Source organism: Excalfactoria chinensis, chromosome 4 (genome assembly GCF_039878825.1).
Source record: "Excalfactoria chinensis isolate bCotChi1 chromosome 4, bCotChi1.hap2, whole genome shotgun sequence".
In the NCBI taxonomy this organism is placed as follows: Eukaryota; Metazoa; Chordata; class Aves; order Galliformes; family Phasianidae; genus Excalfactoria; species Excalfactoria chinensis.
The window spans coordinates 56,969,188-56,993,152 of NC_092828.1; the positions used below are offsets into that span (position 1 = coordinate 56,969,188).

The following is a 23,965-nucleotide window of genomic DNA, read 5'->3' on the forward strand; positions in this document are numbered from 1 at the left end:
TCTCTTATAATATGTACAATTGAGAATTTTGAGACAGATGGAGTGGAGATGTGTGGTTTTGAGATGAAAGTACTTTTTTGAGTAATTACTGCTCTTTGCTCTAAACAATGCTAGCAACTCATAAATGACAGAACTTACAATCAGAAATTAGTCCTTTTCAGAAGTTGTATTTTGCCCAAGTCATCTTTTAAATTAAAAAAGAAAGAAAGAAAGAAAGGTAGGAAGAAAGGAAGGAAATTTAATGCCATCCTTTAATCAAAGTGTTTTGATGCCATATCCCAGTTCTAAAATATTTAGAAAAGATCTGGGCTTTGAGTGAGAGCTGTGTTGAAATTAGATGCCCTTTTTCTGTGTTGATTTCTGTGCTGTTCTGTATCATGTGTAAGATAACTTTTTTCTTACTTTTCTCTTTTCTATCCTTTGTTGAACAAAGCTTAGAAATTGCAGAACTCCCGAAAGTAAAGTGGCTCTGTTCACGCATCTGCCTTATCCAAACATTCTTCTACCTGATGCAGCACTTGTAGTTCTTAACATACTTAAACATACTATTTGGCTTATTTTCATTTCACAGCTGCACACACAGTATTTGTATTTGTATTTATAAGTATTTGTATTCTGAACTAACATAAGCAGAGTATGGAAATAAAATTAATTTAGTTTTGCCAACAGTTAATTTATCTATGAAACCTATAGATTCTTGATACAGTTTGTTATCTCAGTTTCTTCGTTGTGTAGGGAATATATTTTTCAAACAACTCTAGAGAGAAGCTATATGAAAAATAGTTAGGTGAGTTTTAGATCTCTAATCCAAATTAATAATGCTTTTGTGCGTGTTCTTTTTTTAATGTACTCTTACTGCAGAAGTGATTTACATTGACATTCTCACTCAGTAATTTTGAATTGTGAATAATGCATTTGTTGATAATTTTGTAATGCTACTTAGAATTGGGATTTGTAGTCTTTTATAAATATTAGGGATAGTGTGTATTCATTCAGCTGACTGATGGGACATAAAGAGTGCCAACTGAATATGCTTTTTCTTCAGTTCCTAAAGGAGATCAAGGACTTTAACACACACACACACACACACACTGTTTGCCACATTTATTCTGATCTCAGCTCCTTGGTGGACTTTTTCATATCAAAAGTTAAAATTTCAGTTGATCCTTCGTATGTAAGAGTGTTAAGGTATTAAAAATGATAAAATAGATGGAAAACTGAAAGCACTTATTGTTAGCATTACTTTACATGTTTTAAATTGCACAAAATTCATGGGTAGTGCTCACAGGGTATTCTCTTTGGTTCTTTGTCTCCATCATAAGTTTCTACCTTAGATCTGTTTTGAAAACTCCCAGCGTCTTTGAGGTCTCAGCAGTTCAAATACTTCTCCAGTAGAGACTGAATGTGTGAGACTTTTTGCTCAAGCTGACTTCTGTCTCTCAACTTGTCAGTGTCTTATAGAGCTTCTTTGTGGGTTTTTTTTTGCTTTTATATACAAAAAATAATAGCAAATTGTTGTAGTTTATCTAGATCAGGTTTTCATTTATGCCTAATTTTATAGTTTATAATTATTTCCTTACATTTCCTTGACTGAATATGTAGGAGAACTTGACAGTATGTGAATACTGGGTATGTTAATAACCTTTTGTTTTCACTATATGGCTCTTGCTGTAAGATTTGTGAAAGCTGGTGAAAATTAGCATTTTGACTATTATTTGTCTTTAAAGGGCATTCTGAGGAAGTTTTTGATAACCAGCTTAACATGGCCTACTGCTTCGATAACCCTGAGGAGAAACAGTTAAGGAATTACTTGTATGAACAATGCTTTAACACTGCTCAACTAATAAAAACTGATGGTGGGAAAAGGCATGCACAAGCACATGTGCATATGGGCCTTATCAATGAGGAACAAGGTGAGTCACTGTGACCATAATGCTACATTGTATCACCATTAAGACAATAATATTTTGTAATTAATATTTCATTACAGGGCACTTTATCTCAATGTAAATTTGTTTGCAAACATAATTTAAAGGAAGTTTCAAAGCTGTTGCAATTTTAGCTTTTGGAGAAGCAAATACGAAGACAAAAAGTCTATAATTATTCACAGACCTGTTTCCTTTGCTTACTTTCCATCTACAGCCAGATGAAAAGCAAACTGTAACTTTAAAGGAAGCATTCTTCTACCACAAGGGTTCTTTTTGCTCAACCCTGTATCTTTTTGCTTGTTTTTGTCAAGAGACTGGTAATGCTGCTTCAGACCACAGATACTTAAGTAGCAGCATCTGTAGCTGAACAAACTGGGCTAATTTAAAAGATGTGTGAACAGATAATTTAGTTTAGCCCTGCCTCAACCTTGGAAAATCTACACTTGGATAGAACCAGTATTTTGTTTTATTTTTAAAATCTTTCTCTTTCTTCCATTTGGACATCACACTATGTTTGGTTTTTTACATGATTGCCACAGTGTTGTTTGCTTCCCCTTAAACTCCATTTCCCCATGTGTCTCTGCACTATATATAATGTATATAAATAATAATAGGATATTGATGTAAACATTTACAGTATTTTTCATATTCTTTTTTTTAATACACTACCTTTCATAGCAGAAAGCTTTGGTTGTGTGCAGCAGGATATACATGAGAAAGATCTGCCTATATTTCTGTCAAATCTTTTCTTTTTGTGGGAAGAAAGTCACTGAGTGAGTCCCAAGTAACTGAATAAAATCTTCCAGTTCTAGTTCCTGAGTGTACTGAACTGCTAACCATTTATTCAAATATGTGGATTGCATGGCCATTATAATCTTGTTTATAAGTTTTAGCTTGTGGATTGAAAATATTCCAACTCTGAACTCTGTTGACTTCTCAGCTAGAATGACTTTTCTCAGGAAAAAAAAAAAAATAAATAAAATAGATTAACAGAAACTGAAATGTTGTGTGAATAAAGGGCAATTCCAGTAACTTTCTAGAAAAATAAAAATAAAAATAAAACCTGACAGAATGGTTATATTTTGAACAATGGCCTCATTTTCCAGCAAAAGCCTGGACATGAAACATGAACTCTGCAACCTTTTGTTGTTGAAAAGCTTTTGTTGTGGCTTTTTTTTCCCCCCATGTTCCCTTAAGCTAAAAAATCCCACCTTACTCAGTATTTCCTTGTGTCATTCACTCTGTTTTCTTCAGAACCTGTAATTTTTTTTTTTTTTTTGGCTACCACAACCAGAATTCAACTGAGTTTTAAAATACAAATTTATGCTACAGTAACAGATAAAATAGGGTTTCTTTTCATACAAATATTGTGATTGTATGAATATTTGTATTTTAAAGTATGATGTTTTATTCTGACACTGAAATAGTGATAACTAATGTTTACATAGGACTTCCCAACCAATTTCTCCTCACCTAACAGTAGTTACAGGTGAGCTGTGCTTTCTTAATGCTTTATGAGCAAGTTAGGACAGTAAGAAAAGCTTCACTAACTTAAATGAAGTTTGCTTTGTTGACATTCATTCTTCATGTATTAGTTTTGGTTACTGCATGTTTTCATGTGGGGTTTTTTGGTCCCTAAGATTTAGGAATGCTCCATTTGATTATTTATTCCAGCTTTATAAAAGGAATCTGGCATCCCAGCAGATAAGGTAACACTTGCTTAAAACCCAGCCAGTCATGACCAAGTCATTTTCATTTTAAGTGAAAAATGCTTAATTAGGTTATCTGATCCTCAATAGAATAAAACGATTGAAGTTGCTGGATTTTTTGGTAACCTTTTCATCCAGTCCTTCAGTTACTGAAAAATAAACTTTTAAGAAGAAACATAAAAGCAAACATTCCTATCTGTCTTCAAAGAATCATACTGATTGTGACCGGCACACACTGCCAACATTTTTTTCAACATTTCTTACTTTTATGATATGTTAAGCAAAAGTTACTGAATACTTAAATACCTTTAAGCCTTCAGTTCCATTGCAAAAGCATAATAAGTAAAGTTATGCAATATGCTTTGAGATGTTCAGTGGAGGAGAAATTTCATTTTCCTGCTGTGAAATATTAGAAACTTCCAGAAGAGAGGCTTCATATTAACAATTGTAAGGATGGAGAAAACGAGGTGCATTTTTCACTGGATGGGGCAAAGCTCCAGTGAATCTGTAGGGTCTGTCTTTTGCAAGTATTTTATTTCCATAGAGGCAGGTGAAAAAAAAATGAAGAAGCAAGGAGGAGGCATAGAATTTGCTTTGAGGGATCACAGAGAAAAAGGCAGCAGATGTTTTCCTTGCAGTTCATATTTTTGAAGAGTGAAAAATTAAATCTTAAGTTTGGACTGCTGAAAAAGTGTAAGAGCAGATGCTTAGTTGGGGTTTGTACGGGACTGTATAAAATTACATGAGTATTAATGGTGTTAGAAGTAAAATTCTAAATGCATTGCTTTTTATATTAAAACAAATAGATATTGTGTGTAAATTATATGATTGGTTTCTGTCTTCAGTTATTTGTAGTGGTGTAATCTGATTTGACTGTGAACTGGATGAGTCAGATGCCTGCTATCCATGGGGATATGTACAAGAATGAATACACATGTGTAGAGGTGTATGTGTACATGAATATCTGTATGCAGGAATGTCTTTGTGTACATATATAAATGTGACTTCTGTACTTCAGATATTTATAAGTATTGAAAGTCTATGAGAATGCTTGTTTGTGTATATATATGTGTGAATGATGCCTAACACTTGAATGGTATTTTCAACTGATTTATATCATCATATCTATATTAACTGTATTTATTAAGAGTGCAGTTGGGAAAACAGGAAAATTTTAACAAAATGAGATGTAAGTCTGACAGTTGTGTGAGGGAACTGGGACAGGATAGTTATATCTAAAATGATGAACTCATGAATGTATGTTTTTATTACTTGTGAATGGAAGCTATGCATGCATGTTTAAAAGCATAAAAGCAGTAATACCTGAGTAATCTGCTACAGACAGATGGAAAACTGTCTTTGGAGCACATGTGATTTGAGTGGTTGTTCTTTGCAGAATGAGATTTTTGGTTCTTTAAAAAAACTGCATTTGTAGAGTAAGTTCTCTCTTTTAATGAGCTACCAAAATGAATGTCTATTCATGGACTGTTGTAGAAGAGGTCGCATTATGATACTGTTGAATCAGTTGTACTCACTCCATAGTTTGTCTTTCCTCAGGGAGCTGATATTTCATTGTTTTATTACTTTGGTTACTAGTCATTTTCTCATGTAGCAATTAAACATCATGATGTCACTTCATACACATTGAAAAGGCAATTCATGTTCATATGTTTTGTCTCATTAGATCCAGCATTATTTGTCATTCAAGTAGTCACTGTAGCAGAATCTCAGTTAAGCAGAATAAATTGTGTATATATATATATATATATATAGTAATATATATATATATATAGGAATATATATATATATTCGTCTGCTTTGAATGTGTTTTTAGAAGTGATAACCAGAATCATCATTATAAGTGTTTCTTTTTTTTCCACATATCAGAGAATAAGATTATTGTAGTCTGAGGACCCAACTGTGACAGTTCTGCCATATTGGTGTAAATTCTGCTAAGTTAATTAGAAACTGCATTTGCAAAAGTTTTTCACTGTTGTATCTTACAGAAGAAACACAGAGTGAGTGTACTGATAAAATTAATGGCTAATTCACATGCATTCTTATATTGCCAGTACTCATCATTACAATATTTGAGTGTTTTCTGTTTTGTATTAAATGATTATTCTGTCATGTGTGAAATGATGCAGAACTTCAATATACGCTTTTGGAAGTTTCAGATAATTTACATAAGTAACAAAAGCATCCCAAAGGAAACAAGGAATTTGTACTGGTAAGAGCTATTTACCTCAAATAGTTTGTAACAAAATTAGAAAGTGTCATATCTGATAGTCATATCTAATATATAAGCATAAGTGCTCTTTCTTCAAGGTGCACCTTTACAAAGAGGTTTATTTGGGGTACACTCTGTGAGAAAGTGGAGCAGGTAGAATCCAGAATTCTGGAGAAAGCAAAATAAAATTACTTCTGTGTTTTTTAAATATCTGTCCTCCCACCCTCAAATGGTGCAGAGGTCTCAACAGTTACATTTTAGACTTTACCAATGAAAGTAGACATTTGGAGATCAAGGTTCATTTCCTGTATTAGTAAATCAAATAATGTCTAGAGACATCTATGGGCACAGGAGCACAAAATACTACTGAAATGCTACTTGTAGTCCTGCACGTGCTTTTAGCTCATGCCATTTTGAACTTCCCTCCCCTGAATTTATTCATAGGCACAGCTGGGCAGTTAGGAATGTTGCAAGAGTTTCCTAACAGGCGGATTTCACTCAGCCATGCTGATTTCAAGAATGAGACAATTTACTAGGATAGACTCGTATTCCCATACCTGTTCTTTGAAGTATGAGGAGATAGGAAGTTCTGCACGGATGTGTGCAAGAACTTCTTTACGGTGAGGGTGATGGAGCACTGGAACAGGCTCCCCAGGGGGGCTGTGGAGTCTCCTTCTCTGTAGATATTCAAGACATGCCTGGACACCTACCTGTGTGACCTGGTGTAGGGAACCTGCTTTGGCAGGGGGATTGGACTCGATCTCTGGAGGTCTCTTCCAACCCCTACAATTCTTTGATTCTGTGAGATATTTCTGAATACATTTGAATAACTAGTTTTGAGGGAGTGTGGTAAGTTTCACAGTGGAGTCCAATGAATAAAACTGCCCCAACAAATTCCAAGTGTAAATCAGTGTCATGCCAGAAACTGCCTATCCCCTGGTACGAGAACTGTGAGATGTCTGAAAATTATGCTGTTAATCTCGGTGCAGTGGTGACTTTGAATTAGTCATCAGATTTATGTTCTGCTACCACATAAGGATCAACAAAAGTGGAGGTAATACTTTTTCTGAAATACTGAAAGATCAGGAAGACTAAAGACAGAAAGAACTACTAAAAGAAAGGCGCAGCATGCAGAGCTATTAGATGCTATCTTAGTGCTGATTCCTGTAACATTCAGCTAATCCATAAACCTTACTTTGTCTTTCTTTATATGTTGCAAATCTTAAAGAATTCCTGATCAAGGTCTCTTTAGTCCTTTATGAAATAAGTTTAGACATTTAAAATATCTGCCATATTCTACAAATTAATGAAGGGGCTTTTTTAAGTGTTCCGTCTTGATCTAGTTCTGCCTTGATTATAAGCTATGCTAAGCTCCTGCTGCTTTCCAGTCAGGACAATGTTTTGCTGGAGTTGAGTATTTCTCAGCTCCTGCTGCACCCATCTCCCCATAAAGTGATAAATTATACCTAGTTTATGAGACAGGTATAATTGTTCTCTATGTAATCAAGGATAAAATGCAGTCTATTTTGAATAATAGAACTTAAGATAGACTTTTCTGAATGAAAGGCCTACTAAACACAGGAGAATTTATAAAGAAATGTAATTAATTTGTTGTAAGGGGAAAAAATGTGATTCTAAGAATCTGTCACAATCTAGACGAAGACCAAAGATTAAGATTCTACCTATCATTTCACCATACTATTGAAAAGTTTTAATCAAGACATCGTAGATGCTGTGGGGAAACTTTTATTGAGTTTAAAGGGCATTTGAGTCAAACTTCTGAAGTTTAGGCATTAATTACTGGGTGTATTTGGGTAACATCTTGAATTCCTAGCATCTTTTTCTTTGGAACACAGAATATCTAAACCGATTGTTTTCTTGTTCATAGTAGGTCCTACTTAAATCCATTGCTAAGCAACTGTTTATTTTGTATTTTGAATTGTTTGTAGCAAATGTTTTTCAATTAAAAACATAATGTGTAAATAATTGATAGAAATTCAGCATACATTCATGAGTATCTATGCAGAGGAAATACACAAGTTTAAGCGAAATTTCCTCAATTGGTTTGCCCTTAGGCAGAAATGATTTATATTCAGATTTTAAAATATATAACAAGAATATTAATATTGCTAAGTGAAGCACTAAAAAAGTTTACTACAGGCAAAACTAAAAAAATCTAATGAAAGTTCTTATGCTTTTTTTGAATCCATTTTGTGACATTAATTATATTATGATGTAGTGTCTCTGTCTGGTATATTCCTAAGAATATCTAGAATAAAATTCAACTATGGGATGGGTGGTCTACATGCACCTTATACATTAATAAAACTGCATACCTTTTTCTGTGTTGAAGTCTGCCAAATGCATTTGAACAGCAAATTTCCACTGTGTTGTATAACATAGAAATGAAAAGTGCATCTTTATAATCTGATTGCAAAATTAGAATCACCTGGTAAATAAACCAGGGAAACAGTGTTAATGAAGTGATAAGTTTCTTCCCTACACATAGAGTGCAGAACTCTTACTGTTGCTGCATAACTTTCTCTAAACTATCCAGACTACCTGTTTTATGTTATGTTTCCACTGTAACGTGCATAGCCAGTATCTTGATGTCCATACTAGTGTATTCACAAGTTCAAGTCTGACACTGGAGAAGAGAAACCTAAAATTGATCCCATTTCTCTTTTCAGATATAAAAGTCAAAACAGCCACTTGTCAAATAAAGGGCTTTTTGGTCTCATCCTTCCATGCATCTTTGTTAAGATTTCTCAATTTGTAAGCAACTTTTTTACTTTAAAATGATAGCCAGATAAGTTTGTGATATTTGAGAAAAAGATTATTCTCAGAATCTCCTTTCTCCATTTTTTCTTTATTTTTATAGGAAGATTTCTTATAATGTGTACTGAAAACCAACATATTTTTTTTAAATAGGAAGCCTGAGCATTAGTCAAAAAGGACAGTGGACAAAATAATGGCAGGTCAGGAGATTTAGACTATATATCCTTTGAGTCAGAAACCACCACTTTTATTTATGTTTATACAGTATGACTTCGTTTTTGCTTCTATAACTCCTGCCCTTTGCAAAATTCACTGTACACTGTGATAAAATTGAAAAATATATGTCACCATACTGTTGATTGGCCAGTGCTTGGCTGCCAACTAGACAAAAAGTAGGCTGCTCTCTGGAACGTATGCACTAGAATCCTGCCCTTTTGTCCATTTAGAGTTTTGATCAATCTTTGTTCTCAAACTGATCATTTCAATGATCATTTCAATTTCAATCTCGGAATAATTTCATGTACAAGTTTTTACCAAATTAAGGTCAAGTTTAGCCCTCCCAAATCTATGAGGGCGTGGGGAGGGGTCTAAAAGATCACATAGGCATGTTTCCCTTGTAGACTAACCTAAAAATGCCTTTTTTAGTGTTCACTGTTTGTAGAAATCACACCGGATGTTTCAACTGATTATTTTAATTTCTCTATAAGTAAGAGACCATATCAATACCATTGATCTATCATGATTTCTCCCACTCTGTTTGCACTTCCCAAATTGCTAACTTACATGGTTTATTCCTAGCTGCGATTGTTTATTCCAAACAACTCCTTCAGAAAAAGAAATTTAGAAATAGTTCTGTTCTGAAAATTTACTCTCATCTCCAAATCCTATACCGTTGGCTTCATATACCCATTGCCAACTTTTATATTGAAGTTCATGTGGAAACATACACTATGAAAAATATCTACATCAGGGAAGATGAGACAATGAAGATGAGACAAAGAAATGTTTCCTTAATGGAAATAGAATTCTGCATATCCAGTTCAATTGTAATCATTTGATTAAATGATCAAATTTGATTGATTTTAATCATATCAATTTTAATAATTTCCATTCCATACATTTTTCATCATGTAAACTGAACAAAACTTTTGTTATTCTGCATTTACAGTATTTCTCAAAGTTATTTTATTGTGTGATTGCTTAAAAATTGAACACATGAGTGTGTTCACACAGTGAGTTAGCCAGGAAAAAGTTGATTGCAGAGCATAATTTAAAAGGTTGAAGTAGCAAATTGCTAGGAGATAAAGCCTTCAGATATCACGCTTTTCTCTGTCAGTCAGTGGCAGAGAGAACCAGCCATAAATCCAGATAGATTCCTGGGAAGGACAGATTTAAAAGCTTTATTAAATAATTGAGCTCATCCTCATGCAAGTGCAGATGGAGTTCCCATATGAATAATAGTTTATTATGGGATCATTACTAGTATTTAACTGGCATGTACTGTATATTGTATGACTGTTCTAGAAGTTGCGTATATTTTCAGTTCATATTACTATACTATTAAGGAAGTCTGAAAGAAGCTTCTGGAGATGCAACTGGAAATAAAAAAAAGACCTGTTGAATTGATAAACAAAAATATTCTTTGTATACTTAATTTTTTTTCTTTTTTTAAAGAAGTGTTGGCAGGCAACGAAGATGTTTTGAATAAGAAAACTCAGGATAAGTTCTGTAGGGTTCCTTTTTTCACTACAGAAAAAAAAAAAAAAAACCTACTGTGAAAATTTCTTCATCCTTCAGTTCTTCTCCTTCAGTTGATTTAAACCAACGCTTACTATTAAACACTAGGAAGAAGCAATATTCTTTACATTAGGAAAAAAATCAACACATTTGTTAAAAGCCTCCTTAACTCTTTCACCAGCACTACAACTTTCTCCTGCTAATTCTATGAATAGGGAATTTCGGTTTTCATATAACACCTGGGGACAAATCTGTATTCTTTCTTTGGAATGAGAGGTTCTTCATAGAGGTTTTATGACATATACCAAAAAATAAATAAAGAATGTTGTTAGTTTCTGTTTGTAGGTATTTGGTGATTGTAAAATTCAATTTCAGATAATCCTTAAAATTACTAAAGTGTTGCTGTTGTTTATCTTGAACACTGAGTTATTTTTTGAGAAATAGTTTTGAAAAAAAAACTTAAATGCACTTGAATATAATGTGTGACTCATAACCTATGTATGTATACACATCTATAAGAATCATACTCTTTATCTATGTTTTTTGTGTCAAATGTTGCTGTTTGCTTTATGTGCATGCCCAGATCATTATCAGATTAATGAAGAGATCATTTTAAAGTATTGATAGCCATGAGTAAATTATACTATGTTTGATCTGTGTTAAAGATTCAGAGTCTAGGGTCTTTGAATAGAACTTAGAATAAAAATGTAATTAGGTTACATCCCTAAAGTCTGATATATCTTTAAACAAGACTGCAAATGAAACTTTATTAAAACTTCAAATGAATTATTTCTTTGCTTTTTTAAATTCTTTTTCCCTCTCTTCCCTTTCATGTCTATTACTGACATTGCTGCTTGTATTTTACCTGTCTTTTCCAGAGTATTTTAATTATTTACTGCTTAATGAGTAGTACTGAGATGAAGGTTCATTCAAAGCTGCCCACTCACTAACAGAATTTTTTTACTTTAAAGCTTTGCAAGGTCTTGGACTACTGCAGCTGAACTGGCAATTGCCATCATATTAGATAAACTTTCCTGGAGGCAGTGTTACCTTTCATTAATGGTTAGAGGAAATAGTATTTCCAGAGGTACCTTCTCTGGGATGAAGAGCTTCTGAGAGTAAAGCTGTTGTCAATGGGATTTCCACAGCCATTACAGTAATATGTATGTGTAAAACAAACATACATAAAAATGTACACTCCAGAATATGATATACTGCAAGTCTGAAGAGACCGTAGGAGGTCATTAGTCCAAGCTGCCACTCAAAGCATCATTTTGATGAAGAAATCTCCACAACAGAGCACTGAACATTGCACCCAATATTATTATTGGAAGCTGTGGAAAGTAACAGGGTAGAATCTGAACAAAATCTAATCATTAAAAAAAAAAATTATTTAAACTGAGGAAAGCATTTGATTGCATGGGAGAAATCGTATGATTCATGCCAGATTTTCTTTGTAGAGTTACTGTGAGTTGTGGTAATAGATCCAGAGAGAAGCCACGCATCTCAGAGAAAATCTGAGAGAGGTTTTATGTAGAGCCAGAGGCAACTTAAGAAGGGCTGGAGCCAACTGAGAATTTTGAGGGTACAGGGGCTGATGTACTAATTGGAATAAAGTCAAAAAGATACTTGTTCCTGGCACCTTTACAACAGTACCTGTTTCTCTTGTACTACTTATGCTTTCTTTTGAGAACAAGAAGTTTTTTTTTCAGAACAGCTCTTCTTCTGGTAATGTACCCTTCAGTTAATTCCAGGCTTTTCTCTTGCTGGTCCACAGTAAACTATCCCCAGAGCAGCTGTCATTTCAGCTGCCTGGGGGAGATCCTTTCTGAGCAGCTTTCATAGCAGCAGCAGGAGAAGGGATTAGGGAGCAAACAGACAAGTAACCACAGATACTAGTGTTGTCCCTAGCTTGTGAGGTGTCTCAGCCCTTTAAACAAGTTTTTAAAGCTTTTTTATTTTAATTTTTTTTTTTTTACCTTAATATGAGGATGTCCTATAATATAATACAATAAAAGTATAGCTAGCATCTCTAGGCAGGTGACTTTCCAACTTTCCACCTCATTCCACTACTGTACAACCCAGTCTGCAGTACTGAATTCAGCTCTGGGATCCCCAGCGTAATAAAGATGTGGTTCTGTTAGAGGTGTTTCAGAGAAAGGCCACAAGGATGATCAGAGGACTGGAGCACCTCTCTTTTGAAGACAGACTGAGAGAGTTGTGGTTGTTCAGTGTGAAGAAGAGAAGGCTCCTGGGAGATGTTACTGTGGCCATCCAGCACCTAAAGGGGGCCTCCAGGAAAGCTGGAGAATTTCTCATTATCAGGGAATGTAGTGATAGGACAAGGGGTTGCAGTCTTAATCTATGATAGGGTAGATTTAGGTAATGTATTGGAAATAATTTTTTTATAATGAAGGTGGTGATGCACTAGAACAGGTTGACCAGAGGAGATGTGGATACCCCATCTCTGCAAGTGCTCAAGGCCAGATAGTAGCTTGGTCTTGTGGAATATATCCCTTCCTCATGGCCAGAGGGTTGGAATTCACTGGTCTTTAAAAAGGTCCCTTTCAACTCAAACCATACTTAAATTTTATGATGTGACTAGCCCAAGTGTGGATTTTGTAATATGCAATGCCCACTACTTTGTATAGGTATAGGTATGTGAGCTTTAAAGGCGAGTAATTTCAAACTTCAGGGGACTAGAGTGTATATACACTGTATGTACAGTGATCTAGATCTCATTGGATTTCTGTGATTTTATTTTTCTTTTTGAATACACTCAACTAACATCATTCTTTCAATTGCATTACCAATGCCCTGTAGTTTTCAGTGTAGGCAAGGAAGCAAAAAATACTGTTTTTGCATTGCAGTACACCAAGAATGTATCAAGGCTATGTGATGCTCAACTTCCCTCACATCTCCTTACTTACAAGCCTCAAGCCTTGTACTGCTCTGGCAGCTTTTCAGTTGATCTTGAGCTTCTTATACACTTGGGAGAGATCTTCTAATATATTTCCAAACAGGAAAATTGGTCAGAATACACCATGATGAGCCAATGTGTGTACTATAATATTCTTTCAAACTGCCCAAGTTATTTGGCTCAAATTCCCTTTGCCATCTTCCTGAAAAATGCTGAGCTCCTGTAGATGTAAATACCTGTAGATGCAAATAACAAGTAGATGCAGATAACTGTTTACCTTAAAAGCGCTTGCCCTGATTTGTGTCTGATGATCAGTTGTGTTTTAGAGAGACCTTGTTGAACTATAGAAGAGCAAAATTATCTTCAATCTCCTTCATATATTTTTGTCTCATTTTTGCAGACTACTCAATAATCTTGGGTTCTCAGTGACCTCTGTACAATTCGTTTTACCTCAGGATTACAGGATGATTCAACTCAATAAGAGCTTTTTTGCAATAATTCTTGTGAGCTTTTTCTTCCATCTCCCAATGTACCCCTGTTGAATGAAGGCTTATAAATTCTGTAGATAGTGGCTCAATCTGGAATCAGATCATATCATAGAATCATAGAATGGCCTGGGTTAAAAAGGACCTCAAAGTTCATCCAGTTTCAAACCCCCTGCCATGGGCAGAGTCACTAACCACCAGATCATGCTACCCAGAGTTATGTCCAGCCTGGCCTTGAATGCCTTCAGGGATGGGGCATCCACAACCTCTCTGGGCAACCTGTTCCATTGTGTCACCACCCTCTGTGTGAAAAACTTCCTCCTAATCTCTAACCTAAATCTCCTCTTAGTTTAAAACCATTTCCCCTTGTCCTATCACTATCCAACCATGTAAACAGTCATTCCTCCTCATGTTTATACACTCCCTTCAAGTACTGGAAGGCCACAATGCAAGATTTTTAACTTACTTCATCCTGAATAGTGCTAGCATAATTATCATAACTGAATGTAGGTAATAAAAATAATACAAATAGTTCAAGCAGTTAAACTGAAATGTAGACCTACATCTTTTAAATGGCAATGACTTTTTTTCTTTTTTGCTATCATTAACTGCTACTGGTAGTAGATTGTAAGTCCATGGGATATGGTGAAAGATGTCCTAGTTTTAGACTAAAACATGCCAGAATTTTATTGTGAACTTTATTGTTCCTTTCAGTTCTTGTTTAGAGCTAAAGTGGACTATTTTCTAAAGTCCTCAACAAATGTTTACAATTTAGAATTGAATGTGCTTTCTGAATATATACTAGTGCTCCTAACAGCCCTGTGACTTCTTTAACAACAGTTTCTGTGACATGATTTTCATTGCTAAATGTACAAGCTGGTAGAAAAGGGAATCATTAGCTGCTCTCTGAGTACTGCTGAGGCATGGCACTAGAACAGGTCAGTCAGTGCGTTTAGCAGATTGTGGCATTTTAAATTACCTGTACACTACTGGAAGCAATCTGTGGACCTAATTAACATCTCACCTAATTAATGTCAGCTTTGCATATAAGGAATTTCAGGCAGTTTTGCACTGCATTCATTTATTAAATACAATATTATTCAAATCTGCTGTCTTTAATTTCTGTGTTGAAAACTTCATGTTTGTATGCTGTTTTTTTAAGTGAGGGTAACTTCTTTTTTTTTCTTTCTCTCTCAAGTAATCAATGCACTGCTGAATGAGTTCATTTTAATGCACTCAATCATGCCTCTAATGTTTGTAGCTTACGGGCGCAAGCATCAGTAATGCAGGAATGTTATATGGCTTTAGTTTGGGCCATTTCATAAAATATTCATGGAATCAAAAATGTGCATCAAAATAGCGGCTGGGAGAATTACATTTATGTGCCTGCTTTTATGGCAGCTTCACATTTAAACCCATTTGTGTTAATATCTAGTCAATCTTTCTACTAAAAAAAAAAAAAAATCCCAACATGCAAAGTAGTAGTCAACCTTTTGGCTGAAATTTGTCCAAAATATCTATTTTGACATAATAAATATACACTTCTTGAGAGAGTTTTAGAAAAGGGAATTACAGAGGAAATTTTAGATAACATGAAAACATTTCCCTTCAGAATTTACAAAATTACATCAAGTTATTTTGCTTGAATGAAGAGATCTATTTATTTATTTTTTATTATTCTTTCTAAGAAACTCAGTTTAGTAAAAACTGTAGCGCAAATCTTTGTTCATACATATGAGGTTGCTGCATTATTTCCAAAAGTTGACAATGGCTGAGTAAGGTCTTTTTTATTCATATAATTGTTTAAAACAGATTCTTTACTAGCTGCATTATAATGTGGCAAAATAAGAAAATTAGACTATTGCTAATAGTAACCTTTTGTTATGCCATAAATTCCACTGAACTGCAACACTTAAGCAGTGGTAGTAGATAATGTTGTAGGAATTTCATTTCTGGTTTTTGATTCCTTTTATAAAAGAGGAAGAGTTGTCAAAGATTCTTGATCTCCATTTAGTCCATACTTCGTGCCAGTGGGAAGAAGAAATGTGTAATAGCTATTAATGTTGTTGACTGAAAATAGGTATACTGTTTTTGTGGAATATTTTGCAAGTAGATCTTTCAACCATGGTCATATTAGAGACACTTTGTAGATGTTCTGTTTGAAGTTTTAGAGATATAAAAGGTATACTTCTACAAACTATTTGAAATTATTTTCCTACTCTTTTCTTCTAATTTTACTCATTTTTCTTCAATTAGCAACAAAAAACATTAAAATTCTGCCTTTCCACTAAATATTCTTATTGTCGGCAATGCCCTATAATTGTCTTATTTCCCAGTGCTTTTCAAGATTTTTATGTAGCATCTACCTGTTCGTGTGTCTTTAAAATTACAGTAGTTATGTGTTTAAGAATCAGAATTCAGTGTTGAAAGCAATTCCAGGTGAACTGACTCATCAGAGTGAATAAAACCACCATCCTCCTGAAGACAATATTTTCCCACAAGCCTTTGAAGTTCACATAAACATTATGGTTTAAAGAAATAGTCTGGTGTGACATTTGCCAGTGAGTAGGAGGGATTTCAGGTAATTCTGATAGAGGAATGCATTTGAAAATCAAAAATGTTTTACCTTCCATAAATCTGAGAAGTCTGCAGGTTGAAAATTGATACTGTTGTTTTAAAGAGTCTTCAGTTAGGAATTTTCCATCCATGTAAGGGCTTTCAGGCTCCATCCCTCTCTTGCTCAGGGAGTTTTGGCGGCTATTTTTAAAACTAGTTGTGTTGCTGTTTTGTTTTGTTTTGTTTTCCCTCAGCATCTTCTTTTGGCGTTTCTATAACTATATTGAGTTACTTTTTTACTTTACAGTCTTTCTGGGTAGTCCAATGAAACCAAATGTGTTTTACTGTAGTTCCATTTGTGTACCTACCATAAAAGAAAATACTGCTTTTTTGAAGCTTGACGTAGATGGATTGTTCTCTAAAGAGGTTTTACTGAGATCTGGCAAAAAGAATGCCAGGTCAAAGCTCTTATGGTTAGGTCAACTCTTAAGAACTGTGGGATATATGGAATATATGAGTCCAATTTCCAGTCTGGCAGAAACTTTCTCAAGGGGATGCTGCAAGTGGGGGAGCATGGGTAGAAATTAACGTATCTGATAGTTCTCATAATCTAAACAGTAGTTCTGGGGGATGCCCAAAGAATGTGTGTATAGTGAACAAGAATGCTGCATCTCTCTAAGAGATTGTATTTAAGAGTCTAACAAGAAAGCTACTGTGTTCAGTTTCAGATTACAGACCAAGCTGTTTTCTCTGTGAGTTTTTTGCTTCCCATTCCTATTGGAAGTTTTTTACTTATACATGAATCAAACCCTCTAATTCTAGAGAATCTGTTACAAATGCAGTGAAACTGGAGCACAAATGCATAGTGATATCCTTTAAAAAGGACAATCCGTTTGTTTGTAGGCTTGTGAGAATTCCACTGAGGACTCTGTTCTTGTGAATACCCAAGTGGATAACATGCCATATCTAGCTAATAAAATTAAACTTAAGTCCATCTTTCCATTCTTTGTTAAAAGAACAACACTAGCTTTTACAATTACTATCTAAAATCTGTGTTTAGCAACTTGGATAACTCCGATTCTATTGATTTCTGAGTTTTATTTGCCTTCAGAAGTTAGCTGGATAGACAGAAACCCAAACAAAAATTGGAAATCTCTTAAGAATAGAAGTTTTTTAATTTGGGTTTAGTAAGTCTGCATGTCCATTTCCTGCTACATTTACTGTCGTTGAATCCTCTTTAATTTTTTTATTATGATAATTTCACTTTGCATTTCTGTTTGTACAGTCTTATGTCAAGCATGTGTTATTTTGTTAAGAATATGTATGTGTTTTCCTGTCTGTTTAAAGGGTCTTCTAGTTATTGCGGCAATAAAAGGCTTTTACCCATGTTTTAGGCCATCTCTCCAGTATCTGTCCTCAGCAATGCTGGAATCAAATAATGTCTGCTGTAGGATGTCCTCCTTTTCATTTGCATTTCAGTCTTCAGCACTTTTCCTGTGTCCTCTGGGACACTTACATGTATCAAAGGTTGCAGAGCTCTAAAATGATTTTTTTTCTGTGACAGTTACATAAGTTGAATTAAAGTTGCTTTTTTGAAAGTCAACTTTCTTGTGCTTGTCAGTCTTAGTTGAGTTCACTTCAATCAGCAGAAAAGGTTAATATGAAAGTAATTTTATTAAAGCTAAGGGTTATATTTTATATTACAAAGTTGAAAACATGGTTAGGAAAGGGTAACATATGAGAAGACAAATCTAAATTAAGCTTCATTAGAGGAATCTGTCATAGCTGTTCTATTGCCTTCGGTTGGCTGTGGGACCGGAAAATTAGTTTCCATTTTGCCTAACAGTGCCTAAAGCTGGCCATTCTCTAACATTTTCTCTGTTCCTTCCTTACCAATAGAAAATAACTCCCTCCTTCATCCTTCCTTCTTAATTCTTCCTAGTTCTTTCAGTAATCTGAATGCAGCACTTTAAAAACAGTGTGCAAAAAAAGTAGTTATTTCTTAGAGATCATGTTCTATGAGAGGTGTTAAGTGCAAACGTGTATGTTCATCATTTGTTGCAATTTTTAATACAAATAATAATTGATATTTTAATGATCTATAGGACGGAACCTCTCCGTCACAAACATACAAACTAGTTAAATAAATGTCACCTTTGTATTTCTACTTTGCTGTAGAATATTCAGTGCAAAAACTGGTTACAGGGTATGTTTCATATATTGAGTCTTAGCTTTCCTACTTCCTGGTTTTTCTGTAACTCATGATGTATACAGAAATTTTTTAGTTCTTGCAAGGGACTTTGAATTTCCATTGTGCAGAAAGCCTAGATAAGTAAGGAGCCAGCTGAAGCTAGGGGGAGAAGGAGGAATTACTTACATGTTCAAGTGAATTCTTCACTGAAAGATGTTTGAGTAGCTTAGGTTTGAAGATCAGGCTCAATACTTAATGGATTAGTGGGTCTTGCTCTTTCATCAATTCTTTTGAGTAAAGACCCTTTTCTGTAGTTTTGATACACCTGTTCTCCATTCTCTCCTGCAAATATTTTGGTGTTTTAATTATGGAAAAAAAAAATCTTGATGAACAGTTTAAACCGTGATTGCTTGTGCACACATACAGGTTTTTCATTTGTTTTGGTTTTTTTTAATATAAGATTCATGAAGGTCATTTTAATGAACCTATAACAGATTATTCTCTAGAAAGTTCTAATGTAGCATCCTCTGGATCATATGACCCCAACACTCTGAATCCACAAAGAAAGCACTTTTAAAATGTGAAAAGTTAAACGTACAATATTTCTGGTAATTTTTCCAATGATTTCTAAGTTAGTTATTGAAGATTTCTGAGAAATCTGTGAATTGATTGAGATGCAGTTGACTTTCCAATAAGAAAATGATGTACTAATAACTTATCAAAATGTTGTTGATTACACTGGTTGCAGTTATGACTGTAATTTTTCAGGTCAAGTGATGAAGGCTGCTGAGCATTATGAAGCATTTTACCAGCTAACAGAAGGTTCAACATGGAAGAATGAGACAGGCCACACTTACAATTCACTGGCATGTGAGCATCTTTGGAGAATTTATATATTACTAGCAGACAAAATGCTAGAAAACAAAGAACAAGAGCAGGCCATCAAAACATTAATAAAAGCTATCAGAATGGCAAAAACTGGTAGGTATAAAATAACATTTTCATGTATTTTTATTTGATGGGCATGCTATGATTTTCTGAAGACTAAAGTAGAAATTGTGAAGTGTTCAACTGAGTATTATTTCCTATGGAAGTCAAAGAAAATTGCTATCCATATACTTCCAGGTCTCACTAAAACAGGAAAGCTTTCTTGCTGACAATAATAGAATCTTTTAGATTTCTGAAAGCTTCATCTCCAAAAAAAAAAAAAAAAAAAAAAAACTTTTTGGAAGCAATGGTATAAAACTGTAAACCCATAACCAGCAATTGAGATTTTGGTTAGCAAAATTGTTGATTTGGCAGTTTTTGAATGATATTGTCTGCTTGATGACTGTTTTACATTTTACATACTTACTTAGCACTTGCAAAAAGAAATTTTCTATCATAACCAAGGAAGATTTCATCTTTATATCTTAGTATGTATAAATACTTTGAAACCTGAAGACAATTACAAAATTGCAGAGCAGCTGAGTCAGAGGCCTCTGGAGATCAAATCCCATCCTCTTCACAGTTGGATAGAGCAGGTTGCCTAGGACAGCATCCAGTCAAGTTTTGAGTATATCTGCAGGTGGAGACTCCATAACCACCCTGAGCAATATTTTCCATTGTTTGACTACCTTCACAGTATGAAAGTCTTGTGTTCAGATGGAATTACAGTCTGTGCCAATTGCCCATTGTCCTGTCACTGACTACCACTTAGAAGAGCCTGACTTCACCATCTTTGTACCCTTTCATCAGTCTTCTGTGAACACATTAATGAGATCCCTTGCCTGAACTTTCTCTTCCATGGGCTGAAATGTCCCAGATCTCTTAGCCTGGCCACTGACAGTTGTCTCTTGATATCCAAGTATGCAGGTCAATATAGTTTGTTTGTATCTTAGAATGCATTATATATTTTATTTTATCTATATATTTTATTGTATTTTCTAATGTGAGAACAGAGTTCTATTAAACAATTCATGACAGAGAATGTTACAGCACATTAAGCTGATTGTTCTGCATTACTTACTTTAAGACATTTTCTCTGACTATGTTGAACATTCTTGCTGAACTTTGTTTAAACCCCTAGCCTCTAATTTTAATTACCTGCCTAAACAGAAACAGATCTTTCTTGGAAAAAAAGATAACAGACAAAGCTAAGGGAAAGGAAAAACTTACTGCAGTATATAAGCATCTACATGTTGTTTAACAACCCGCAAGGTTTGTCTGTGCGTATGTCATTTTGTTAAGACTACCTGGTAACTGTAACTGTAATCCTTACTTTAGGAGGTGATAAGAAAATGGAAGGAGAAGCTGCATATTGCTTAAGTTTAGTGTATCATTTTGCTGGAGAAGAGAAGACAGCATTATCAGTAAGTTTATTTTAACATTGCTTTAGCTTTCTCAGAGCCTTTCTCTTTATGTGCATACAAAGCAATTTTGCCTATTTTTATTTAGGTTTTATTTGGTTATGATTTTTTTGTTTGTTTGTTTTTTAAAGCAAACTATTTTTGAAATTCATTTTGATACAGTGTATCTGTGAGCAACAATTAACCCGTCAGTCCAAATGTTAAGCTTTTCAGAATATGTGGAAGAAACATGAATTGCTTTTGATGTAAAAAGCTATAGTGTTGGTGTAATCTCTTCTGATGATGCATGAGTTCAGGCTGCACTTTTCATGTTTCCCTTGAGCCTTGCACATGTAATCATTCAAAGACAGTGCAACTTCTACATGTGACAACTGGGGAAGGAGTGTTTCTCCACTTCTTCATAGGTCAGTGGGAAAAGAAAGATAACAACTTGATTCGTCTGTCATCAGACAGATCTTCAGTGACCCTCTTAAAATGTGGGAAAAACATATTTGTTTTGTTCTATGATTATTGCTGCTACTCATTTGGAAAATTACAGTTTCTATTTTAGTTTCTTCCTTTATCTGTGGAGTTGCTCAGTATTTTATTAATGAGCAAATTGTATAGAGAACATTCTTTGTGGTTTCTGTTGTGGTAGTTTATCTTTCTCAGAGAAACCAATAGAAGTCATGGAGTGATCTGATTATGAATTTCCCCATTGCTTGCTTTGCTCCTGTGGCACAGGACGTGTTTTAGATTTTTTTTGAAATATATTTCTATATGCTTTCAGTAATTCATAATACAATTTTTCCAAAAGGTTTGGACCATTCATATACATATAATTCTTCAATGCTGATTGGCTTTTCTTCTGTCTAAATCAAACTCATTCCAAAAGGTAGGATGTGTATGTTTTAAACAGCGAATTTCTAGTCAGCAGCCAAAAAGCCTACTCTTACCCAGCTGTAGATGAAGTCCGCAACTGAACATGATAAGATTAGGTTAGAGTTGTTTTTTGCTTAAGTTTCATCTGCACTGGCTTTTGACCAACATGTATAAAACATTTTTACCTGAACAACTTTTCTTGTTAAGTTTCTGAGAGTCAGAGTAAGTTGTGTGGATGATGAAGAGCAGTAAGACAAATAAATCATCTAAACAAAGCCTGCATGTGCCTTTGATCTCTCCATCACACTATAAACTTATTAATGAACAGGACTATATAGTCTCTGTATTATAAAAAGGGTCAAACTACCCTTGAAAGCATCAAAAATATTAGACATTCTGGCATTGTTTCCTTGGAGTCCATTTTGCTTAAATTTTATAGTTACTTCTTTCCCTATATCGTTCCCCCAGGTCTTCTGCCAAAAAGTTACAGAAATCATTTGGAGGTTTCATTTCTTTTTGTTACACACAGTATGGTTGTGGGTTTTTGGTTGTTGTTGGTTTTTCTTTTTTTCTTTTTTGAGGAAGATTCTGGAACCTTCTATTTTGTAATGCACTACTATTCATTTAAAGTGTGTACATAAAGTGTTGTGCTTTTAGTCTTACAAAAACACCTGACAGGTATGGAAAGCAATATGTGTTTTAATTAAAGGAGAAATAAATTCTCTGTAATACAAAACATAAATGGATACATTTTGTTAGGGTATAAAATGGAATTTTATCTTTAATGAAAATATTAATACTTTGCAGAATAAATAAAGATTCCTAAAATACTGACATCTCCAATGAGATTGAATAACAAACCTATGAATAACTTTCATTCAGAAATATATTGTGCGTTATGGGACTGAGAAAAAGTGGTAACATTTTAGTTCCTTTTCTCCTTAGTAATCATCAGTACAGAGAGCAGTAAAATATCAGGGGTTGACAGGGCTCTTGAGCACAAGTTGTCTTCACTCTCCAATTAGAAATCATTGCCTAAAATTTACCCTTCTGTTCTCAGTTTAATGGTCTCTGTATCCAAGGGGAGCTCAGATGCTTACGGAGATGAAATCATTGCATCCTATTCCCAGAGGACCACTGGTTATCATTACACATAACATGCAGACAATACTGCTAGGAGCCAGTTTGCCTCATGGTAATATGTAGTTCATCACCAGCTTCTGTAGCATGCTAAAGAGGTCTTGCCACACAGCTTGGGACTACTCGGGTGTAGACTCAGGGGTCTCAGCAGTTATTTTCCTGCTTTGCATCAGTTTTCATCTTCTTTATCCTTTTGTGCTGTGGTTCACCTCAGGCAGTCTCCTTCTAGGGGAATCTGAAAGGAGCAGCTGTTACAGATACCATTTCCTCCAATTGTTGCCACTTGGTTCCTTTTTCTACTGAACGTGCTACTCCCTCCCCCAACACACACACAGTAGCATGCATATAAACTTGTTTCTCTTTCATTCATGTCTTCTAGAGTGGAGAAGCATATGTTCAAAATATTCATTATCTGATGCAGTAATTAAAGGTTGAAATGATTGAGCTGCAGCCTATTACATCAAAATTGTGCAGTCACTTTGTATTGAATGGGCTGTGTTTGTTGGAGAAGGATTTTTTGTTTGCTAGGCACTTGGTGTATAATTTAACATAATTTCATCTGTATAAATTAATTTTATTTGATATATTTGATAGATTTCAGTGGACCTCCTCAGGTGTAAAAACATAAAGATGTGCAAGTTTAAAAGCCTGAGAACTAATTATATCCAACATCAGCATAGTAGATTCATAATATTTTTCATGTCATACGGATTATAGCCAAGACTATTTGATTTCCCCTAAATATGACACAAAATATTAATAGTACTGATAATATACAGATTTTATCTTAAGCATTATAGGGTTTTTTTGTTGTTTGTTTGTTTGTCTTGGAGATATTTCTCCATCTAGCCTAATTTTAAAGTGAAAGTCACTGTTTGTTTTTTCTTACAACTTACATAACAAGCAAAATTGTAACTGAAACAATTGTATATTCTTCAAAATCTCACATTAGGCATTGTAATCTAATTCTCAATGTGGGATTTTTTTAATATACTGGGCTTTTAAGAGTACTTCAAATCTTGGACATCAAGGACTTTTTCTCTTTCAGTTAATTGCATCTCAGATTACCAGGAAAATTCCAG

The 23,965-nt window shown here is 34.4% G+C and overlaps 1 protein-coding gene across 4 annotated transcripts in view; it reads left to right on the forward strand.

Moving 5' to 3' along the window:
• The window catches only part of TTC29 (tetratricopeptide repeat domain 29), a 179,814-nt gene that overhangs the window by 88,554 nt on the left and 67,295 nt on the right, over window positions 1-23,965 (forward strand). For 3 of the 4 annotated variants that reach the window (XM_072335725.1, XM_072335726.1, XM_072335724.1), the window contains exons 5-7: window positions 1,728-1,913; window positions 19,303-19,515; window positions 20,800-20,885. In XM_072335725.1, the coding sequence (XP_072191826.1) occupies window positions 1,728-1,913; window positions 19,303-19,515; window positions 20,800-20,885 (485 nt within the window). The remainder of the gene's footprint in view (window positions 1-1,727; window positions 1,914-19,302; window positions 19,516-20,799; window positions 20,886-23,965) is intronic. The other variant, XM_072335727.1, reaches the window with a different exon arrangement.